This window comes from Cryptomeria japonica, chromosome 8 (assembly GCF_030272615.1).
Source record: "Cryptomeria japonica chromosome 8, Sugi_1.0, whole genome shotgun sequence".
NCBI classification, from domain to species: domain Eukaryota; kingdom Viridiplantae; phylum Streptophyta; class Pinopsida; order Cupressales; family Cupressaceae; genus Cryptomeria; species Cryptomeria japonica.
The window spans coordinates 557,781,000-557,799,778 of NC_081412.1; the positions used below are offsets into that span (position 1 = coordinate 557,781,000).

General features: G+C 36.5%; 1 protein-coding gene across 1 annotated transcript in view; it reads left to right on the plus strand.

The window, feature by feature from the left end:
- The first annotated feature begins 3,905 nt into the window (after positions 1-3,905).
- Positions 3,906-18,779, plus strand: part of LOC131067090 (poly [ADP-ribose] polymerase 1) — a 62,026-nt gene continuing 47,152 nt past the window's right edge. Inside the window, exons 1-3 of the mRNA XM_058002021.1 lie at positions 3,906-4,339; positions 15,686-15,735; positions 15,828-16,032. Of these exons, the coding sequence (XP_057858004.1) occupies positions 4,178-4,339; positions 15,686-15,735; positions 15,828-16,032 (417 nt within the window). The 5' untranslated portion in view covers positions 3,906-4,177. The remainder of the gene's footprint in view (positions 4,340-15,685; positions 15,736-15,827; positions 16,033-18,779) is intronic.

Genomic DNA, 18,779 nt, shown 5'->3' on the forward strand with positions numbered 1-18,779 from the left:
CTGCTTTCTTGAGTTCGTATGTGTCCAAGTGGCATTTTTGTCTCAATATGTCTTGTTAGTTTGGAATGACAGAAATGTCCAATATTCTCTATTTCAGCTCATGTTTAGTATGAGCAGTTATCTCAAATTAGTTACAACTTATCATGTCAGGGCAGTTACATTTTGCTCGGCATCTTTTATCGTAACTGTTGTTTTAGTTTTTTGTAGAGTAACTTTTTTGTCTGTGACCGAGAAGTTTCATATCCTCTAGAAGTTGGTTGTAGTGTAATATAACTCCTATCTTCAACCTTTGGTCTGTTCAAACTGCTAACAACTCTTATACATCATCTTTTCATTATATATGTTTGCATGATTGTTTGGATTTTTTTTAGTTTAGAGGAAGCGTAGAAAAGTCAAGTAAGATGCGTTTAAAAAAAAAAGTATTCTTGTATCTAAAATCTTGATCTTGTATATCTATGTGTCAGCACATAGGGATCAGTTGTCTTTTGTTTAAAAGATTTTTTGTGATTTGCTTTTGCTATGGAAGTGATTGATTCGTAATTTTTCCTTCTACTATTGTATTAGACAGTAAGACAAAATTTTGGGCCGAAAAATTAGATGTGGATGTGACAGATATGATATTGGGATGCGGAGTTGATTGTCATTTTTTTATGAGTGTGCATTGGTGCCTTTTTGGTGTTAGAACTTGTATATAGCAATTGTTGGAGAGGATTGTCAGCAAGTACGTCTGTGTGTGTGGATGAGCTGCTACAAGTTTATATGTTAAAGATTGCATACATTTCAATGGTTGTGTTGTTATTTAAAAAAAAAAGTTGAGTTGAGTTAAAAAATGGGTGGAAGCCATATTGGAGATTATGCGTAGTTGCAACTTGAAGAAATGAATGACTGGCTGAGTAACTTATGTGAAGCTTTGCGATTTTAAAAACTGAAGACAATATCGTTTGGAGTGATTTTGTGAAGATGTTGTGGTGAAATTTTTAGTTATGTTGGGTGTGTAGGCTGTAGTTGATTGTAAAGAATATATTTGTGAAAGCTTATTTTCAGTATGGTCTATTACATAAAAGGGTTGAAAGTCAATTTATTGTTTGTTGCATTTTGATGGCTTTATATATAACAGTATAAAACAGTGTTATAACCTTTGTCATTTTCATATAAATCTAAATATAGTTTTTAAGTCAGAGCTCAGACTGAGGTTGCAGCCTCTGGTATATGAGTTGGTGCTCATCTTAAGTTGATAATTGTACAAGAGTTGGTGCTCTATTGTAATTATGGGTTGGAGTCTAGTTCATTTAATGAAGTTTATTCATGTTGTGGTTTTTTACTCTGTTGGGTTTTCCACGAGATAATACTTGCGTTCTCTATATGTTTTGGTTAAGGTTATTTAAAATTATAAAACTATTGGTTTAACCCCTCCCCCAACTTAGTAGTTTTGTTTTGTTTTTCAAGTAATAGCATCAAAACTTATAATTTTTATTGGAGATGTTGTCACAACCATCTTTGAAGTTAAAAGATTGGGAGAAAGCATAGGAAAAACACTTGTCCTTGGGGACACATGAACCACATTAACATAACTAGGAGGTAAGGATGAGACTTATCCCTAAGTTCCTTTTGCAATCATTGAACTAATAAACAATGAATGATAGAGGGGCTTAGACATAGGAAATTGTGTAGAATCTATAGGAACCCATTATACAAGTGCGCATCCACTAAGTAGCTTTTTGGGGTTTATGGTTTACTTAAAGGGTGATCCATTATACATGACCTACTTGAAAATATTTGCATCTAAAAGCTAGTTTTTAATATTTAATAATATATTTCCAAATATTATCCTCTACTTGAAGCCATATTTCATTAGGTGGGCCTATTGACATGTCCTATTCTATTTGAATCTTTACAAGAGTGGAATGGACCAAATCATTAATGTTTGGGTCAAAAGTAAGACTCATTTCCAAAGCATTACTAATACCTTGTAAACATGAATGTACCTAGGACTAGAGTAGAGATAAGGTAGCTACACCCAAATAAGTGAAATTGAGAAGCATTTTGCTAGTGGATTAAATGTAGGAAACCATGATTTAACTAGTAAAATATTTTTAGCCTAAAACCATACGCCTTTTCCAAGATTAAAGTCCTCTTTTCAAGTGATTTATAGAGAATTAAAAAACATTTGAGCACTTGAAAAAAATCTAATGAATCTTGAAGGCTAGAATGAGAAGTTTGAGAAACCCAAGCATTTAGATCCAAAATGCTTGACCAAAAAGAGTTAAGATTGCACTATAGAACTAGTTGGGAATACTTTACCTCTTCTTGATGACATCCTTAGTGCTTGACCAAAAAGTATTAATCTTGCAAATTAGAATTAGTTGGGAATACTTTACCTCTTCTAAATAATATTCTTAGATAGGGCTAAAACATGATGATTTCTCAAATGAGGAACTAGATTTAAACAACCCTTTTGATTCTCCATTGCCACATATGACTTTCTACAATGAGAGTTAGGAATATCAATAAAACATGATTTCTATTGATCAAGAAACTAAATCTAGACATTACATTTGATTTTCCATCACCATATAAGACTTCTTAGGAGGAAACATGAGAATATCAATGTTTGCTCATAAAACTTTAGAGCTCAAAAGATGAACCTTGACACAACAGACCTCGACAAATCACATACCTCACCATTTAAACTCAATTTGAGGGTTGATAAGAGTAGTTGGTGCAAATTCTCTATAAAAAATGGGATCTACAAAGCTAAGATCCAAATTGATAGAAGTGTTAAGGTTGAAAGCAATAGGTATGACATTTTCTAACAAATCATATGAAAACTTGACAAAGCACCCTCTCTCAAACAATCTCATATTATAAGCATACATGTTTGATTATATTAATTAATGCATGACAAAATTAATTAATTTGCATGATATAATTAATTAATACTTAAATGTTATATTGTTCAATTTTATATGTTAATATGATTTTTATATTATTTTCTTATTGTTTTTTGATTTTATGATTAAAAATTATAATTTGGCAATACCGTTTGAGTATATGTTTTAAAATTAATATTATATTTATTATTATTATTATTTTAGTTAAGTACTACCAAGGAGGTAGCTCCCTCTATTAATAGCTTAAAAAATGTACATTGACAGATATTTGTAACACATCAACATGACCATCGACATTAGAAAAGAAATATGAAAAGCTATAAGTGGGTCACATGGCTAAAGTAAAACTGATTATAAATTTATTATTTTAATCTTAATTTCAATCTAATTAGTTTTATATTTTTTTCTTTATCTTTTTCTTCTAATTTTCCTTTCCTTTTATTAGTGACCTTGATCCTTGTGCCACCTGCACCCTCTCTCCCCTTATCTTGATCTGCAACAAGTTCATTTCTTTTCCTCCCAACCTTGATGTCCAAAAAGTTGATGAAAAACTCCTATACAATCGAATTTAGAAACAAGATTGCCCTTCAAAATCAAAACAAAACTATATATATATACAACCACAACTTTGCACTGTTCAATTCTTTGACGGTCAAGGGAAAATCTCCTTGATTTCACGGCAAAAATGCTGGAATACGGCCATACGGTCATCAAGTTTAGGTTCTGGAAGAGGAGGCTGCGAGAGTTATTGGTCACACTGGCACATGTTCTTACCCCGTGTGGGGCTTGCCAGCTTATGGAGAGCGCTCATTATCAGCCGTCTACAGAGAACGTCGGGGACAGCTAAAACCAAAGAAACACAAGAACCGACCTTTGATATTTTCATGTCATTTGGATGACTCAAAAGCACTAAGATATATAATGATCAGATTATGATATTTTCATGCCATTTGGGTGACTCAAAAGCATTAAGATATATAATGATCAGATTATGACAGTTCACAACTCGAAAGTAGTAAAAATGATCTTGTTTACAAACGCGTGGCATGGAGGTAAAAGGTAGCAGTACTATACAATCAAATAATAAGCCCACCGGGACAAGCCTGTCGGGTAACAATTAGGTACTTCGTTTAAAAAAAATTCGTTATAGAAGTTACAATCTTCTGTATGCCCTTCTTATTTAAACTGGATCTCAGTATTGTAATGGCTGACCTCCTCCTTTCACCTGCTCTGCCAAGGATTTTAAAGGTTTAGTGGAAGGATTAATTGGAAATTTATCTATATCAATGGAGAGCCCGGATCGTAGCCTTAATTCAAGCAAGCCATGGAAGGTGGAATACGCCAAATCCTCACGATCTTCCTGCAAAACGTGCAAGAAACCCATCGAGAAAAGCACTCTCAGAATAGCAAAAATGGTCACCGCCAGGCAATACGAGGGAGTTATGCCTGTAATATTCCTTCCTTTCTTTTTCGAGTGGAAAAATAATGAATATGATTTTTTCTTTTTCAATTTATTTGCATTAGCATTTCAAATATTTTCTGGGGTTTAAGCGTTTATTTGGAAAACAATTAATGATAGATGGTATATGCAACCCAGGTCCACTGTACTGGAAAAATGATTTTTTGCCTTGATTTGCCAACTTTACGATGTTTGCTTAATATGATTAGTGTTTGGAACAATTGCTTTAGATGTTGTAGTCATCTTTTTGTGCAAGGGCTATTTTCCATTGTAATAGATATTAGCAAGTCAAAGAAAACCCAAGCAGGCTTTGTGTTTTAGAATCAACACGTGGAACTGAAGTGGTAAAGCACAGCAAATTCTACCCTTAAACTTAGGGTCTAGTCTTGCATGCCATGTCCTAGTGGTAACTGGTAAGGCGAGGCAGCCCTGTTGGATCCAAAAATGTTACCTGTGTTGAACGGCAAATTTTTTAATAGCTTCTATGAAGGTTTTTTTTTCTTAAAAATATGTGAAGGGTGATTTATTATGCATTCCGTGTGATACATATATGTGGGTCTAATAGTTAATAAGTTCAACATTTCAAGAGAACCGAGGACAACATTTTAATGAATCTCAAAATAAAAACATTAGAGAAACTGCAGAAGTTATAAGAGTAAATGAATGTGGGTTTAATAGTTAGTAAGTTCAACATTCCAAGAGAACTGGGGACAACATATTAATGAATCTCAAAATAAAAACACGAGAAACTTCAGAAGTTATAGTAGAATTTCGAAGTTTTGCAGTGGCTATTTAAGCAAACTATTGATAGCTAAATGCATACTAATGGGGGTGTCATGGATAATATCCAAACTCAATTGACAAAGTAGCATGCATTAGCATGTATAACTTATTTGTACAGAAAAGAAATGCCAAAGTAGCATGCATTAGCTTAACCAAGATGCCATCTTGTAACTGTATTAACCATTGTGCAATGACAAAAGAAGCCATAGTCACATATATTCTTAACTCCTGCCATGCATACTTCTGTAATTGGCATCAGAGACATTTCTCGGATTAATGCCTAAAGCTTGTGCTGTCAGAAGCTGATTCTTCTCTAGTATTTTAACCTCGCTAGTATAATAGTTCAAGCATAAGTGACACGCTACATTCGGCTTACACTCTCTTTTAACTGAAATTTTTAAAATGCCTAATTTTAAGCATAATCTCTTCTCCTTTGAAACATGGATATTACAATATATCTCCAAAAACAGACAGGAGAAGTCATTTAAAGAGTAAAATCTCTGCCTTTTGTCCACTGGATGACTAAATAGTAAATGCCACATACTCTAAAATCCACTTTAGGCCATGGAATGTGTTAATTTTTGTGCCCTAGATCAGTAATCAGATTTATGTCTTTTAATTATGCCCTAGTTTGTTAATCAGATTTGTAACATTTTAGTAAACCATAATTCAGTATGAAACAAGTAAACAAGAGACAAACACAGAAATGAAACAAGTAAACAAGAGACAAACACAAATACCCTAGGAAAACCTCCAAGGAAGAAAAACCCAGCATTAAAGACCCACAACCCACAGGTCAGATTATATATTCTCTCTTAATTGCACAAATACAATACTTAGCTTGCTTCTCCAGATTATATATTCTCTCTTAATTGCACAAATACAATACTTAGCTTGCTTCTCCAGATCTGATCCTTTTTGTATGTCAGATCTGCACTTCTAAGCACTTCAAGTCTGCACCAAAAAGGGCCTATGTCCTCTTGGACAAGTTCGCACAATCCTTGGGTAAATTCGCACCTTTTATTTGCTGAGCTAGTTTGCTGATTGCATGAATGAATGTAGTGATTGATTGTGTTTGCACTTTATCTTTATTTATATTGATCTTTGACCTAGGTTGGCCTTAATCCTTTTGGCGCCAATTTATATTATTGTGGCGTGAGGCTTTTTAGTGTAGCGTGGAGGATGGGGCCGGACTTGTCTTGGGGGCACGCTACCCCTTAAAGATAGGACCCAGTCCTAAATGGGTTTGGATGTTGCCTTAAGGCAATCTGAACCCATTTTCCCTAGTTATAAACAACACTCCCTCTTAACTAGGGAAGAAGAGAATACATAATCTGAACCTTTAGAGTTCCATCTAGCACACAAGCATAGAATGGATCTAGCACACAAGCATAGAATTACATCTTCCACCTAGCACACAAGCATAGGATGGTTCTAGCGCACAAGCATAGAAAGTGTAATACACAAGTGGGTCTTTACATAATTACAATTTTCCATCTAGCACACAAGCATAGATTGAATACTATTCATTCTTGCACACAAGCAAAGAATGATCAAAGCACAGCAAATTGAGTCACTGAGATTGGAGCTCCCTCTCAACCAGGGTTTCATTTTCCACAATACCAAGTCTGTCTCTGAAGTATTCGAACTTCACTCTGGATAAGGGTTTGGTAAGGATATCCACAACCTGTTCATCTGTGCTAATATACTTTAGCTGAATGACACCTCTTTGCACCATATCCCGAATGAAGTGATAGTGCGTTTCCACATGTTTGGACCGGTCATGGAACACAGGATTTACTGACATCTTTATACAGCTTTGATTATCACAATGAATGGTGGTAGGACCACTAGCTTGACCAAATAATCCAACAAGGAGTTTGCGTAGCCACAATGCTTCTCTGGATGCAACGGATGCTGCAATGTACTCAGCTTCTGCAGTGCTTAATGCTATGGAAGATTGCTTTCTACATGCCCAAGAGATTACTGCAGAGCCCAAATTGAAGTAGATACCCGAAGTACTTTTCCTGTCCTTGGCATTTCCTGCCCAATCTGAATCTGAATAGCCTTCCAAGAAGATTGAGGTATTAAGTGAATACTTCAGCCCATAACCAATAGTGCCACACAGGTATCTTAGAATGTGCTTGGCAGCCACCAGGTGAACAAGTTTAGGCACATATATCTGGCCTTGTATTGACTAGATACATCAAGGATCCAATCAACTGCCTGTACTTAGATGGATCTGCAAAATCAGAGTTAGCTGCAAAAACACTTAATTTCTTTAAGTTAGATTCCATAGGAGTATGCATGGGTTTACAATTCATCATTCTAAATCTTTTCAGAATATCAATAGTATATTTTCTTTGACTTAGAAAAATTTCATTGGAATTTTGCCATACTTCTAACCCTAGGAAGTAATGCATTAGACCTAAATCCTTCATTTCAAATTCTGAGGCTAATTCTTTCTTACATCGTATGATTAGTTTATTTTCACCAGTGAGAAATAAATCATCCACATACAAAACCAAAATAAGCATATCATCATTATAAACCTTTAAGTAAATGTTAGCATTAGCACCATTCTTATGAAATCCTAAGCTTAGTAAGTACTTATCAATTCTTTCATACCAAGCACGAGGAGCCTGTTTGAGCCCATATAAGGTTTTCTTCAACCTGCAAACATGAGAATCTCTTTTATGGATTACATAACCTTCTGGTTGTTCAATATAGACTTCCTCCTCAATGACACCATTGAGGAAGGCTGTCTTAATGTCCATTTGATGCAGTTCCCAACCTTTGGTTGCAACAATAGCTATTATAGATCTAATAGAATTATATCTAGCAACAGGAGCAAAAGTTTCTTCATAATCTATTCCTTCCTTTTGAGAGAAACCACGAGCTACAAACCTAGCTTTGTATTTTTCAATACTACCATCAGCATTATACTTAATTTTAAACAACCATTTAGAAGAAACAATAGACTTACCTTTGGGTCTGGGTACAATGTCCCAGACATCATTCTTGATGATAGACCCATACTCTTCATCCATGGCTGATTTCCAAGCATGATGGGACATAGCTTCTTCGACATTGTGAGGTTCAGACTCAATGATATTACACATCATAGAAATGTAGTTGGCATGGTTTTGGAATCTCCTACTATCTCTAAAGGTTCCTCTGGGAGCAGCAAATCCTTCAGCATCTTGAATCGTGTTTCTAACCCAAAGTGGTCTCTTCTTGCAGACCACAATATCCTGAGGTATATCGGTAGAGACCATGGGTTCTGTTGGGTCATTCTGAACTTCCTGATTCGGAAGGTCAGTGGACTCTTGTATCTCAGGGTTAGCATCAACTATTGAATCTCAACATACCTTTGACCTGAAATGTAGATCCTGAAGGCTTTGGAAGATTCACTGTATCCCACTAGGATGCCTTTCTTTCCAGAGGGATCCAACTTGGTTCGTTTTTCTTTAGGCACATGAACATACACCGGGCTCCCGAATATCCTTAGGTGGCTGATGTCAGGTTTGATTCCTGTAAAGGCTTCTTCAGGAGTTACATTCTTTAGAGCACGATGAGGACATCTATTCTGAATGTAAATTGCTGTTTTGGATGCTTCTGCCCATAGAAAAGGTTGCAGATCTTGATCATGAATCATGGCTCTTGCAGCTTCAACAATGGTCCTATTCTTTCTTTCAGCAACTCCATTTTGCTGAGGATTGTAGGGAACACAAAACTCCCTCTTAATTCTTGCCTTAACAGAGAAGTCATAGAAACTACCTGAGGTGTACTCACCTCCATTGTCAGACCTTAAACATTTAATTCGATTTCCTATAGTGTTTTCAACTAAGGCTTTAAATTCTTTAAATCTGTTTAGGACTTCTTCAGACTCTTTAGATTTAAGAAAGTAAATCCATGTTTTGCTAGAGAAATCATCTATGAAGATAACATAATACAGGAAACCGCTAGGAGATGCTACAGACATAGGACCACATAAATTTGAATGAATAAGTTCTAACTTTTCTTTAGCCCTACTATCGTTTTTATGAAAAGGATTCTTTACATTCTTACCCATTGCACAACCTTACAAGCATCATCATGAGATAAACTAAGTTTAGGCATACCTTTAACCATTTTACCGAGAGTGGGGAGAGCTTGAAAGTGTAGATGTCCAAGTCTTCTATGCCATAGCTCACATGATTCAGGGGCCTCATGGATGAGATCTTGAATTGGATTAGCTGCAAGCTTATATAAACTATCACATCTATTTCCAATAACACGAGTAGTTTTGAAATTAGATTTCTTAGACCAAGCAAGTACTTTCCCTTCAGAAAATGCTATTTGCAAACCCTTATCTTCTAAGGCAGAAATGGAAATAAGATTTCTTTTAATACCAGGTACAAAAAGAATATCACAAAGTTGTAAGGAAATACCAGAATCTAGTTTTAAAGAGGTAGTACCAGAACCTTTTACCGAGTATCGAGCATCATCACCGATTACCACATGAAGGTTGGTGTCTTTTTCATTTAGATCTGAAAGATGCTCACAAAAACCTGAGATGTGTCTGGAGGCACCATTGTCAATTATCCAAGTATTACTGTCCGTAGGAACATTGCTGGATAGAGCATAGATAAGAAGATAGTCCTCACTTTGATCGGCAACTTCATTTAAATTGACTTCCCTTTCCTTGGGATCATTTTGACAGTCTTTGGCATAGTGACCATACTTATTGCATTTGAAGCAACGAATGTGAGAGGAATCTCTTGACTTCTTCCTTGGATCATAGGAGGAGGATCTAAAATCTTTGCTTTCTTTTCTTTCTTCCAATGTCCACCTTTCCTAGATTTAACTAAGAGAACATGATTATCATCTTTGTGAGAGTTCTTGAGTTTTCCTCTTACCTCAATTCGAGATTCCTCTTCAATGCAATCAGATTGAAGACACTCAAAGTTGGGACGATCAGCTCTTCCACCAATGCTACGAATGAATGGTTCCCATTCATCAGGTAGACCATTTAATGCAATCATAACAAGATCTTTATCAGAAATTTGGCAATCAAGAGTGCTTAGTTTGTCCTTTAGTTCATTGATCGTCATGAAGTAGGCTATGATTGAGTCTTCTTTCATTTTCATGTGAAGAAGCTGCTGCCTTAGAGCAAGAGCCCTGCTGAGGTTGTTGACTTCATACATCCCTTCCAAGTGTTTGATCATTTCCCTGGCAGATGCAAATTTTGATATGACAGTGACAAGATGATTCTTAACGGATTCAATTATGATCTTCCTAGCCTTGAGGGAGTCTTTCTTGAACTGCTTCAGCTCTTCAACATCTTCCGGAGTGGACAGCCTTTCTTCTTCTACGAATTTCAGCAGATCATTCTCTTCAAGGATCAATAGAATACGGACTTTCCAAGCAGCAAAATCAAGGGCTCCATCAAGTCTATCTTCAGCCCTCAAACATGACATTTTAATCTGAAAACAAACAACAACTATATTTAGTAAATGATTTACTAAAATCTGAAGTTAGTGACACCTTAGCTCTGATACCATGTTAAATTTTGTGCCCTAGATCAGTAATCAGATTTATGTCTTTTAATTATGCCCTAGTTTGTTAATCAGATTTGTAACATTTTAGTAAACCATAATTCAATAAACTCAAAAATGAAACAAGTAAACAAGAGACGAACACAAATACCTTGGGAAAACCTCCAAGGAGGAAAAACCCAGCATTAAAGACCCACAAGTCAGATTATATATTCTCTCTTAATTGCACAAATACAATACTTAGCTTGCTTCTCCAGATCTGATCCTTTTTGTATGTCAGATCTGCACTTCTAAGCACTTCCAAGTCTGCACCAAAAAGGGCCTATGTCCTCTTGGACAAGTTCGCACAATCCTTGATAAGTTTGCACAATCCTTGGGTAAATTCACACCTTTTATTTGCAGAGCTAGTTTGCTGATTGCGTGAATGAATGTAGTGATTGATTGTGTTTGCACTTTATCTTTATTTATATGGATCTTTGACCTAGGTCGGCCTTAATCCTTTTGGCGCCAATTTATATTATTGTGGCGTGAGGCTTTTTAGTGTAGCATGGAGGATGGGGCCAGACTTGTCTTGGGGGCACGCTACCCCTTAAAGATAGGACCCAGTCCTAAATGGGTTCGGATGTTGCCTTAAGGCAATCCGAACCCATCTTCCCTAGTTATAAACAACAAAATGTTTCTTCCAACACAGTAGAAATAGTAGGATTCAAAATTTTGCTAATCATTCATATTGAACGAGCATCATAAACTTTAGCCCCCGTTTGATTACCTTTTCTGTCATGCTAGAATTCACAACCCCTGTATTGAAGGCTTTGCAAGCAGCAATACACTAGAAAGGGGAAAGATCTTTCCTTTTCTAGAATATAGAACTCTTACCCAAGACATCAGGCATGCTTCAAGGTGGCTTTCAAAGCCAAAATCTGGAAACTTAGCTCAACATAGTAGGAGGGATGGAAACTGGAAGTTCAGAGAGAATAGGAAACTGACTATGATACTAAGCAACATAAATAGGGCGCTCGACTAAATCTTCATCTTATGAAACCAAAAATGCCCACTTTCTATCAGAGCAAGACCAATTGAAAGCATCATCCTGAATTTAAGCAGACAATCCTATCCTATGTAGTATCTGCATGGGAAGCATATGTTAATCTAGCACTTTTATGTCTGGTAGAATGGATCCTAGATGAAGATGGCTATCGCAGATTACAGTACTATATTGCCCAATCACCATCTGAGTATTAATTAATATTGAAAAAAGGACGCTTGATGGAGCATCTAGAATCTAGATAGATTAATTCTATGCGCTACATACATTCCAGTTATACCAAGAAAAATCTGTGATTGCATCCCATACAGAAGCTACAGAATTTCAAACAAGGCTTTATAAAATGCCAGAAGATTATCCGAGTAGCAAAAGTAGCACACAATATTTTGAGATTTATATGACCAGACCAAAACATCCCTCTTAAATTTCCAGCTCTATATACACAGACAATTAACCAGAATGCATTTCTACAATGGCTCAGAACTCTCTCCAATAGATTAGCACAGTAAAATTTACAGGTACAGGTAATACTCTCTGACTTAACTATTCCAATGCAGAGATGACTCCAGATTATGCAATCTTTAAGACAGATTTTATTACAATATATAGATTAACAGACACAGCTCCACACATAGGCTATCAGCATACAGTATTAATCATGATTTCAATTGACAATCACTCTCAGGCCCTCAGCTAATCGGATCAGATACAACTTGCTAGTTCCTTCAACCGTTGGCAACTCCACTTTAGTGATGTGCGATTAGAAGCAATGCGCCTTATAAGTGGCACATTTAGTGAAGTCAGGTTGATGGGACTGTGCTCAGGTTCAATATGAACTGGATTGTCAATCTGCCATTTGCCATCCCGTTTGTATGTAATGTGTGCTAGGTTTGCCCAGTCATCACAAAATCCTTTTAGAACAGCAGAGAGGAAATCACGCTATCGCTCCAGTTGAAGCTCATCCTTGCACCCACAGCTGGTCTTCTCAGTTCCCTTGGATGGATCCAATCACACCCAGTCACAATACTTAATTTTGCATCCAAGTATTTAATGCTAGGTAATAGTAGAAACTTTGATAAAGAGTGTTCATGCAAGATTTGGCATCCTTCCTGATCCAAACTTCTGGGTTGGCATAAAAGAGCTCAAATGCATTTGTTTAATGCAAACTGATGTAAAAATCTTCGATGCCTTTCCCCTACAACGGCATACGCATATAAACAAATCCATCTAAACGCCACAAAGTCAGTCCAAGAAATAACCCCCAAAAGAAGCAACGAGGTTGGCCTGAAGGAAACCGATGAGATTATTTGATAATTTTATTTATTTAATAAAAATGCAAATAAATGACCCGGCTGACCTAGTGTCTAACAGAGGTCATTACAGTCCGCCTATCCTGGATGTTGCTTGTCCTCAATCAACTTTAGACTTCGATCCACACCTTCCCATGTTACCTTCTCTGTATCCTCATTGGAAATTACCTCTATATAATTGTTTTTGTCTCTTTCCCAAATACCTATGTCCTGGTTGCCATAATTCATGATTCTCTGCATGTGAAGCATAGATTTTCTTTCACAGCTCATTTTTAGACAGCTCCACTTGATTTGCATAGGTGGTAGCATACTCTTTTGAGAAGATTTCTTTGATAGCATAGGGGATGTTTTCTTGGAACTCAATCTATCCTTAGTCATTGAATCTTCAAAATTTGTAGCCCTTTTGATGGCTTCTTGCAATGAGCTTGGATCAAATGCCCTTGCTAAACCTTTAAGGGGTTTGTCTTGACCTTCCACGAAGAAAACTATAAGCCTTTTCTCTAACACATCAGAAATCATTACTGCAACAAGCTTTTGAAATTCTGCTACATAGTCTTCCACCTTACCCTCTTGCTTCAGCTGTGCTAACTTCCTAAAATGAGTCTCTCGATTCTTCCTATCAAACCTTTTTATCAATCTTTGGCTGAAGTCCTCCAAGGTGGTGATAGAATCATGCCCTTGGGTTATCAGGCCATGGTACCACCATTTGCGAGACACTCCTTTAAGATGCAAGGTGGCAAATTCGATAGCATCTTCTTCAAACATTGGATTCAAAGAAAAATGTGTCTAATGCAACTAAGCCCTTGCTGAGGAATTTCCACCACCATCAAAATTAGGAGTGGTGATTTTTCCCAAATGGTGCTGAATGTCTTTCCTCTCTTCATACCTTCTCCTCCTATGCCTAGTTGTTTCCTTCACTAGATGTCACTAGATGTCAAATCTCTGCATATGGTAGGGTTTAAGGCATAGCATGTATCATGAAATATTATCATGTCTTCCTCTGAATTAGGTTATTCTTCCTCCATACTCATTGTTCCTTCTTTTTCCAAAAAATTGGCCTTGACAGTTCGTGTGTTTGTTGAGGCTTTCTCATCGCTAGCTGAAACTTTCTTCTAGTACTTAGTTGCTGGTTCATTTGCCTTAAGAGTTGAACCATCTCCATCGTAGTATCCCTCACACTAGTATGGATCTCTTTGATCTCTTTAATGAATTCTTGGGGATCTGCCTCTTCCCTATAACCCATGGCCTTCTTCTTTTCTCTTTGCTGGTATCTATGATCCCTATCACTGATTAATCCACAAGCTGGCAGAATGCCAACCTCTGATAGCACTGAAATATCCCTCTTAAATTTCCAGCTATATATACACAGATAAATAACCGGCACACAGAATACACAGAAAGCTTGCAATTCAACAGTGGCTCAGACCTCGAGTTCCAATAGATTAGCGCAGTAAATTTACAGCTACAGATAATACTTTCTGCAATTATGTTGTCAGACTTAACTATTCCAATGCAAAGATTTATGCAATCTTTAAGACAGATTTTTGTAGAATATTGAATATATAGACTAGCAAACACAACTACATAGGCTATCACAATACAGTATTTATCATGATTTCTATTGACAATCACTTACAGGCCCTTAGCTAATCGGATCATATACAACTTGCTAGTTCCTTCCACCATTGGCAACTCCACTTTAGTGATGTGTGATTAGAAGCAATGCGCCTTTATGAATCGGATCGTCAATCCACCATTTGCCATCCCATTTGTATGTAATGCATGCTAGGTTTGCCCAGTCATCCAGTTGAAGCTTGTTCTTGCACCCACACTGGTCTTCACAGTTCCCTTTGATGGATCCGATCACACCCAGTGACACGTATCTAATGCTAGGTAATGGTAAATACTTCGATAAAGAGTGTTCATGCAAGATTTGGCGTCCTACCTGATCCAAACTCTTGGGTTGGCGTCCAAGAGCTCAAATGCAAACTGATGTAAAAATATTTGATGCCTTTCCCATACAATAGCATACGCATTTAGAAAAATCCATCCAACTGCCACAAAGTCAACTCAGGACATAACCGCCGAAAACAAAGACGAGGTCGGCCCAAAGGAAGCTGTTGAAATTCTTTAACAATTTTATTTATTAATAATTTATTAAATGCTTTATTTATTTATTTAATAAAGATGCAATAAATGACCTGTCCGACCTAGCGTGTAACTGGGTTCATTACAGGAATTCAATAAATTGATATATAGGAACGTTTCTTGATTTTGCAAACCCCATGTGTAAGACAGACATTTTTCGTTAAAGCTCTGGTACTTGCCAATGATTCTTTTCCATTTGTTGACTTAATGAAAGAAGATGATATATTAACTTTGTTTTTCCATTTACTTTTAATTGGTATTAGTTTTTGGGAGAAAATGGTGCTATTGCCTTAGTTTGTTTGTTCCTTGTGAATTACATACACCAACCACTATCTTCCTACAATTTTAATATTATCAAGGAATTATTCCTATGATGTGGTACGAGTTGGGCTGGTTGATTGAGAGTATCATAAGATCTTGATGTCATTGCAGCACGATTTCAATATTTGTGACACACCTAATGATCACAAGAAAAAATTGATAATCATTTTTCATGTTGTTTGACTCAGATGTGGAATCATGCAGAATGTATTCTTAACCATCGAGATCAATTTCAGAAGTACGCAACTTTGCTTTTTATTGCGCTTTGCTTCTGTTATTTCATGTGCTATCTGTAAATTATGTACCATTATCTATGCATCTTTGTTTCAGTATAGAAGATTTGGAAGGGTTTGATGCTCTTCAAATTGAAGACCAAGAGATGATAAAGAAGTACTTACATGATCTGGAGGACAAATCTATTCTTACTGCTTTTGAAAAGAGTGAAATTGATGGTATTGGCGATTCCTTCATTGAGAAGGCTAAGAGTTCCCGTTCCACTTGTAAAAGTTGCAATCAAAAGATTCTCAAGGGGGAGGTAAGATTTCTTTGCTTTTATCATTTATGCTATCTCCATATAATTGCTAAATTGTATGCCACGTTCATAGTATCAGTAATATTCATCTCATTCAGGTTATTTAAATGTGACTTTTTATTGCCATTTTTGCCTTGAGCTCTCCAAATTTTTTCTTCTATTCATCTCAGTTTCTCTTCTATACCTCAGATTTATTTCTTTCCTCCTGTTATGTATGGTTTCATCATGGTTCAGCTTCTTTCAACCTTCAGTTATGATTGGTTGTTCTTGGATGAAAAATAATGGTTCTGATGCTTTTTTTAAACTAAGCTGATATGTTTCATTTGTGCAATTGAAATATTTTACTGCTACCCAATTCTCTTTAACATGAAGATGGTAGTTTTAGTCACCACGCCCATAATCTATGATTAAAATTTAAAAAAAGCATTTAAAAGTGGGTTGCAATCAGTTTTTTTTCTGACTTTTAAAAAAAAAAACATTGTCCTCAAGGTTTGAGTTTTGGAAAATGCTGTTCAATCTGTTCTAATTCTAAAGGGTTGGCTCCAATATATAATAGACAACCGAGTTAAATAACTAAACTATGATAATTACAATGATCATCAAATAATAATAGAAGGTTGGGATGTAAGGGTTCTAACGTTGCCTCTCCTTTTGGAAAGCTTTGTCCTCAAGGCTTGAGTTTTGGAAAATGCTGTTGAATCTATTGTATAGGTTCCCATTTTGCATACTCCATTAGACCAAAACATTTGTGATGGTGCAGTTATGGGGTGGCATAATTGTTTGTCTAAAATAGCCCTAGGTTTGACATGAATGGAACCTTTGTTTGTCCAATTCGGGAAGTGTTGATTGAATGTGAACACATTGTCTGAGGAGTGGTGTATCCTGGAAGATGGAGGTAGGTTTAATTTGTAGATGATTGATGGAGGTAGGTTTAATTTGTAGATGATTTTGTCAACCCATTGTACACTCAATAAAGTCCATTGAATTTTGGTGCTAACTTTTGACTGCCTCCGAGCTTCAAGGATGTTTGTTTTTCATTACAGCTGTAGGAGATCATGTTCCTTTTGGTGGATGTTTGCTTGGAATTGTGTTGATTTGATTGAATGTGCACGCATTGTATCTTTGGAAAATGCTGTTGAATCTATTGTATAGGTTCCCATTTTGCATACTCCATTAGACCAAAACATTTGTGATGGTGCAGTTATGGGGGTGGTATAATTGTTTGTCTAAAATAGCCCTAGGTTTGACATGAATGGAACCTTTGTTTGTCCAATTCAGAAAGTGTTGATTGAATGTGAACACATTGTTTGGGGAGTGGTGTATCTTGGAAGATGGAGGTAGGTTTAATCTGTAGATGATTTTGTCAACCCATTGTACACTCAATAAGGTCCATTGAATTTTGGTGCTAACTTTTGACTGCCTCCGAGCTTCAAGGATGTTTTTCATTACAACTGTAGGAGATTATGTTCCTTTTGGTGGATGTTCACTTGGAATTGTGTTGATTTGATTGAATGTGCACGCATTGTCTGAGGAGTGGTGTATCTTGGAAGATGGAGGTAGGTTTAATTTGTAGATGATATTTGTCAACCCACTGTACACTCAATAAGGTCCACTGAATTTTGGTGCTAACTTTTGACATCCTTCGAGCTTCAAGGATGTTTTTCATTACAATTGTAGGAGATCATGTTCCTTTTGGTGGATGGTCGCTTGGAACTGTGTCTGTACACTCAATAAGGTCCATTGAATTTTGGTGCTAACTTTTGACTGCCTTCAAGCTTCAAGGATGTTTTTCATTACAATTGTAGGAGATCATGTTCCTTTTGGTGGATGTTCGCTTTGGAACTGTGTCAACAAAGAATATTCCATTTTGACTAATTGTGATGGAGTATATTCCCAAATTGCATCATTAGGACCAAGGTTCCAACTTTGATTATCCCAAGGTTCTAACTTTGATTAACTTCTAAAATTATCCTTGATCATTTCCTTCTCCTTGAACTTGGATGACATCTTGATGTTGTCTTTGGATTGGATAGATGAATCCTTGATGTTTATCATTTTCTGACTTGTCGAGAATGCCATGTTTTATCAAAATATCTTCTTAGGAACTTCAATTTTATGTCTCAGTCACTTCTCTTCCATGGGCACATTTGATATAGCCACAAAGATTATGTCTTTTGAGTTGAATCCACTTGACGGGAAATTGCGCTCCTAGGCACAATTGAGCAGTGAAGGAGGATTTTTTTCCTGAGGAGTTTATCCCCGAAACTTGTGAAATTGCACTCCTATGCATAAATGAGAGGTAGAGGAGATTTTTGAAACTGGAAGAAAATCCTTGGTAGCGAGGAATTTGCTTGCGTCCCTAGGCACAATTTGTGCAAGGGTTTTCCTGAGGAGTTTATCCTTGAAACTTGTGAAATTGCACTCCTATGCATAAATGAGAGGTAGAGGAGATTTTTGAAACTGGGAGAAAATCCTTGGTAGTGAGGAATTTGCTTGCGTCCCTAGGCACAGTTTCTGCAGGCACAATTTCTGCTTGCAGGAGGATTTTGAGGTGAGGGAGGAATTATTGATCATGATGAATTCCCTTTCCTTGGTGTGAAGGATTTTTGGATTTTTACCATGCTTTAGCCAGATTTCCTCACTTTAGTCCTTCACTTTAACTGACTTGGATCTAGATATTCCCCATTCCTTCATTTGTAAACGTTCATTTCTAACAACTATAGTAAGTGTGTCCAAATTCAAAATTAGGC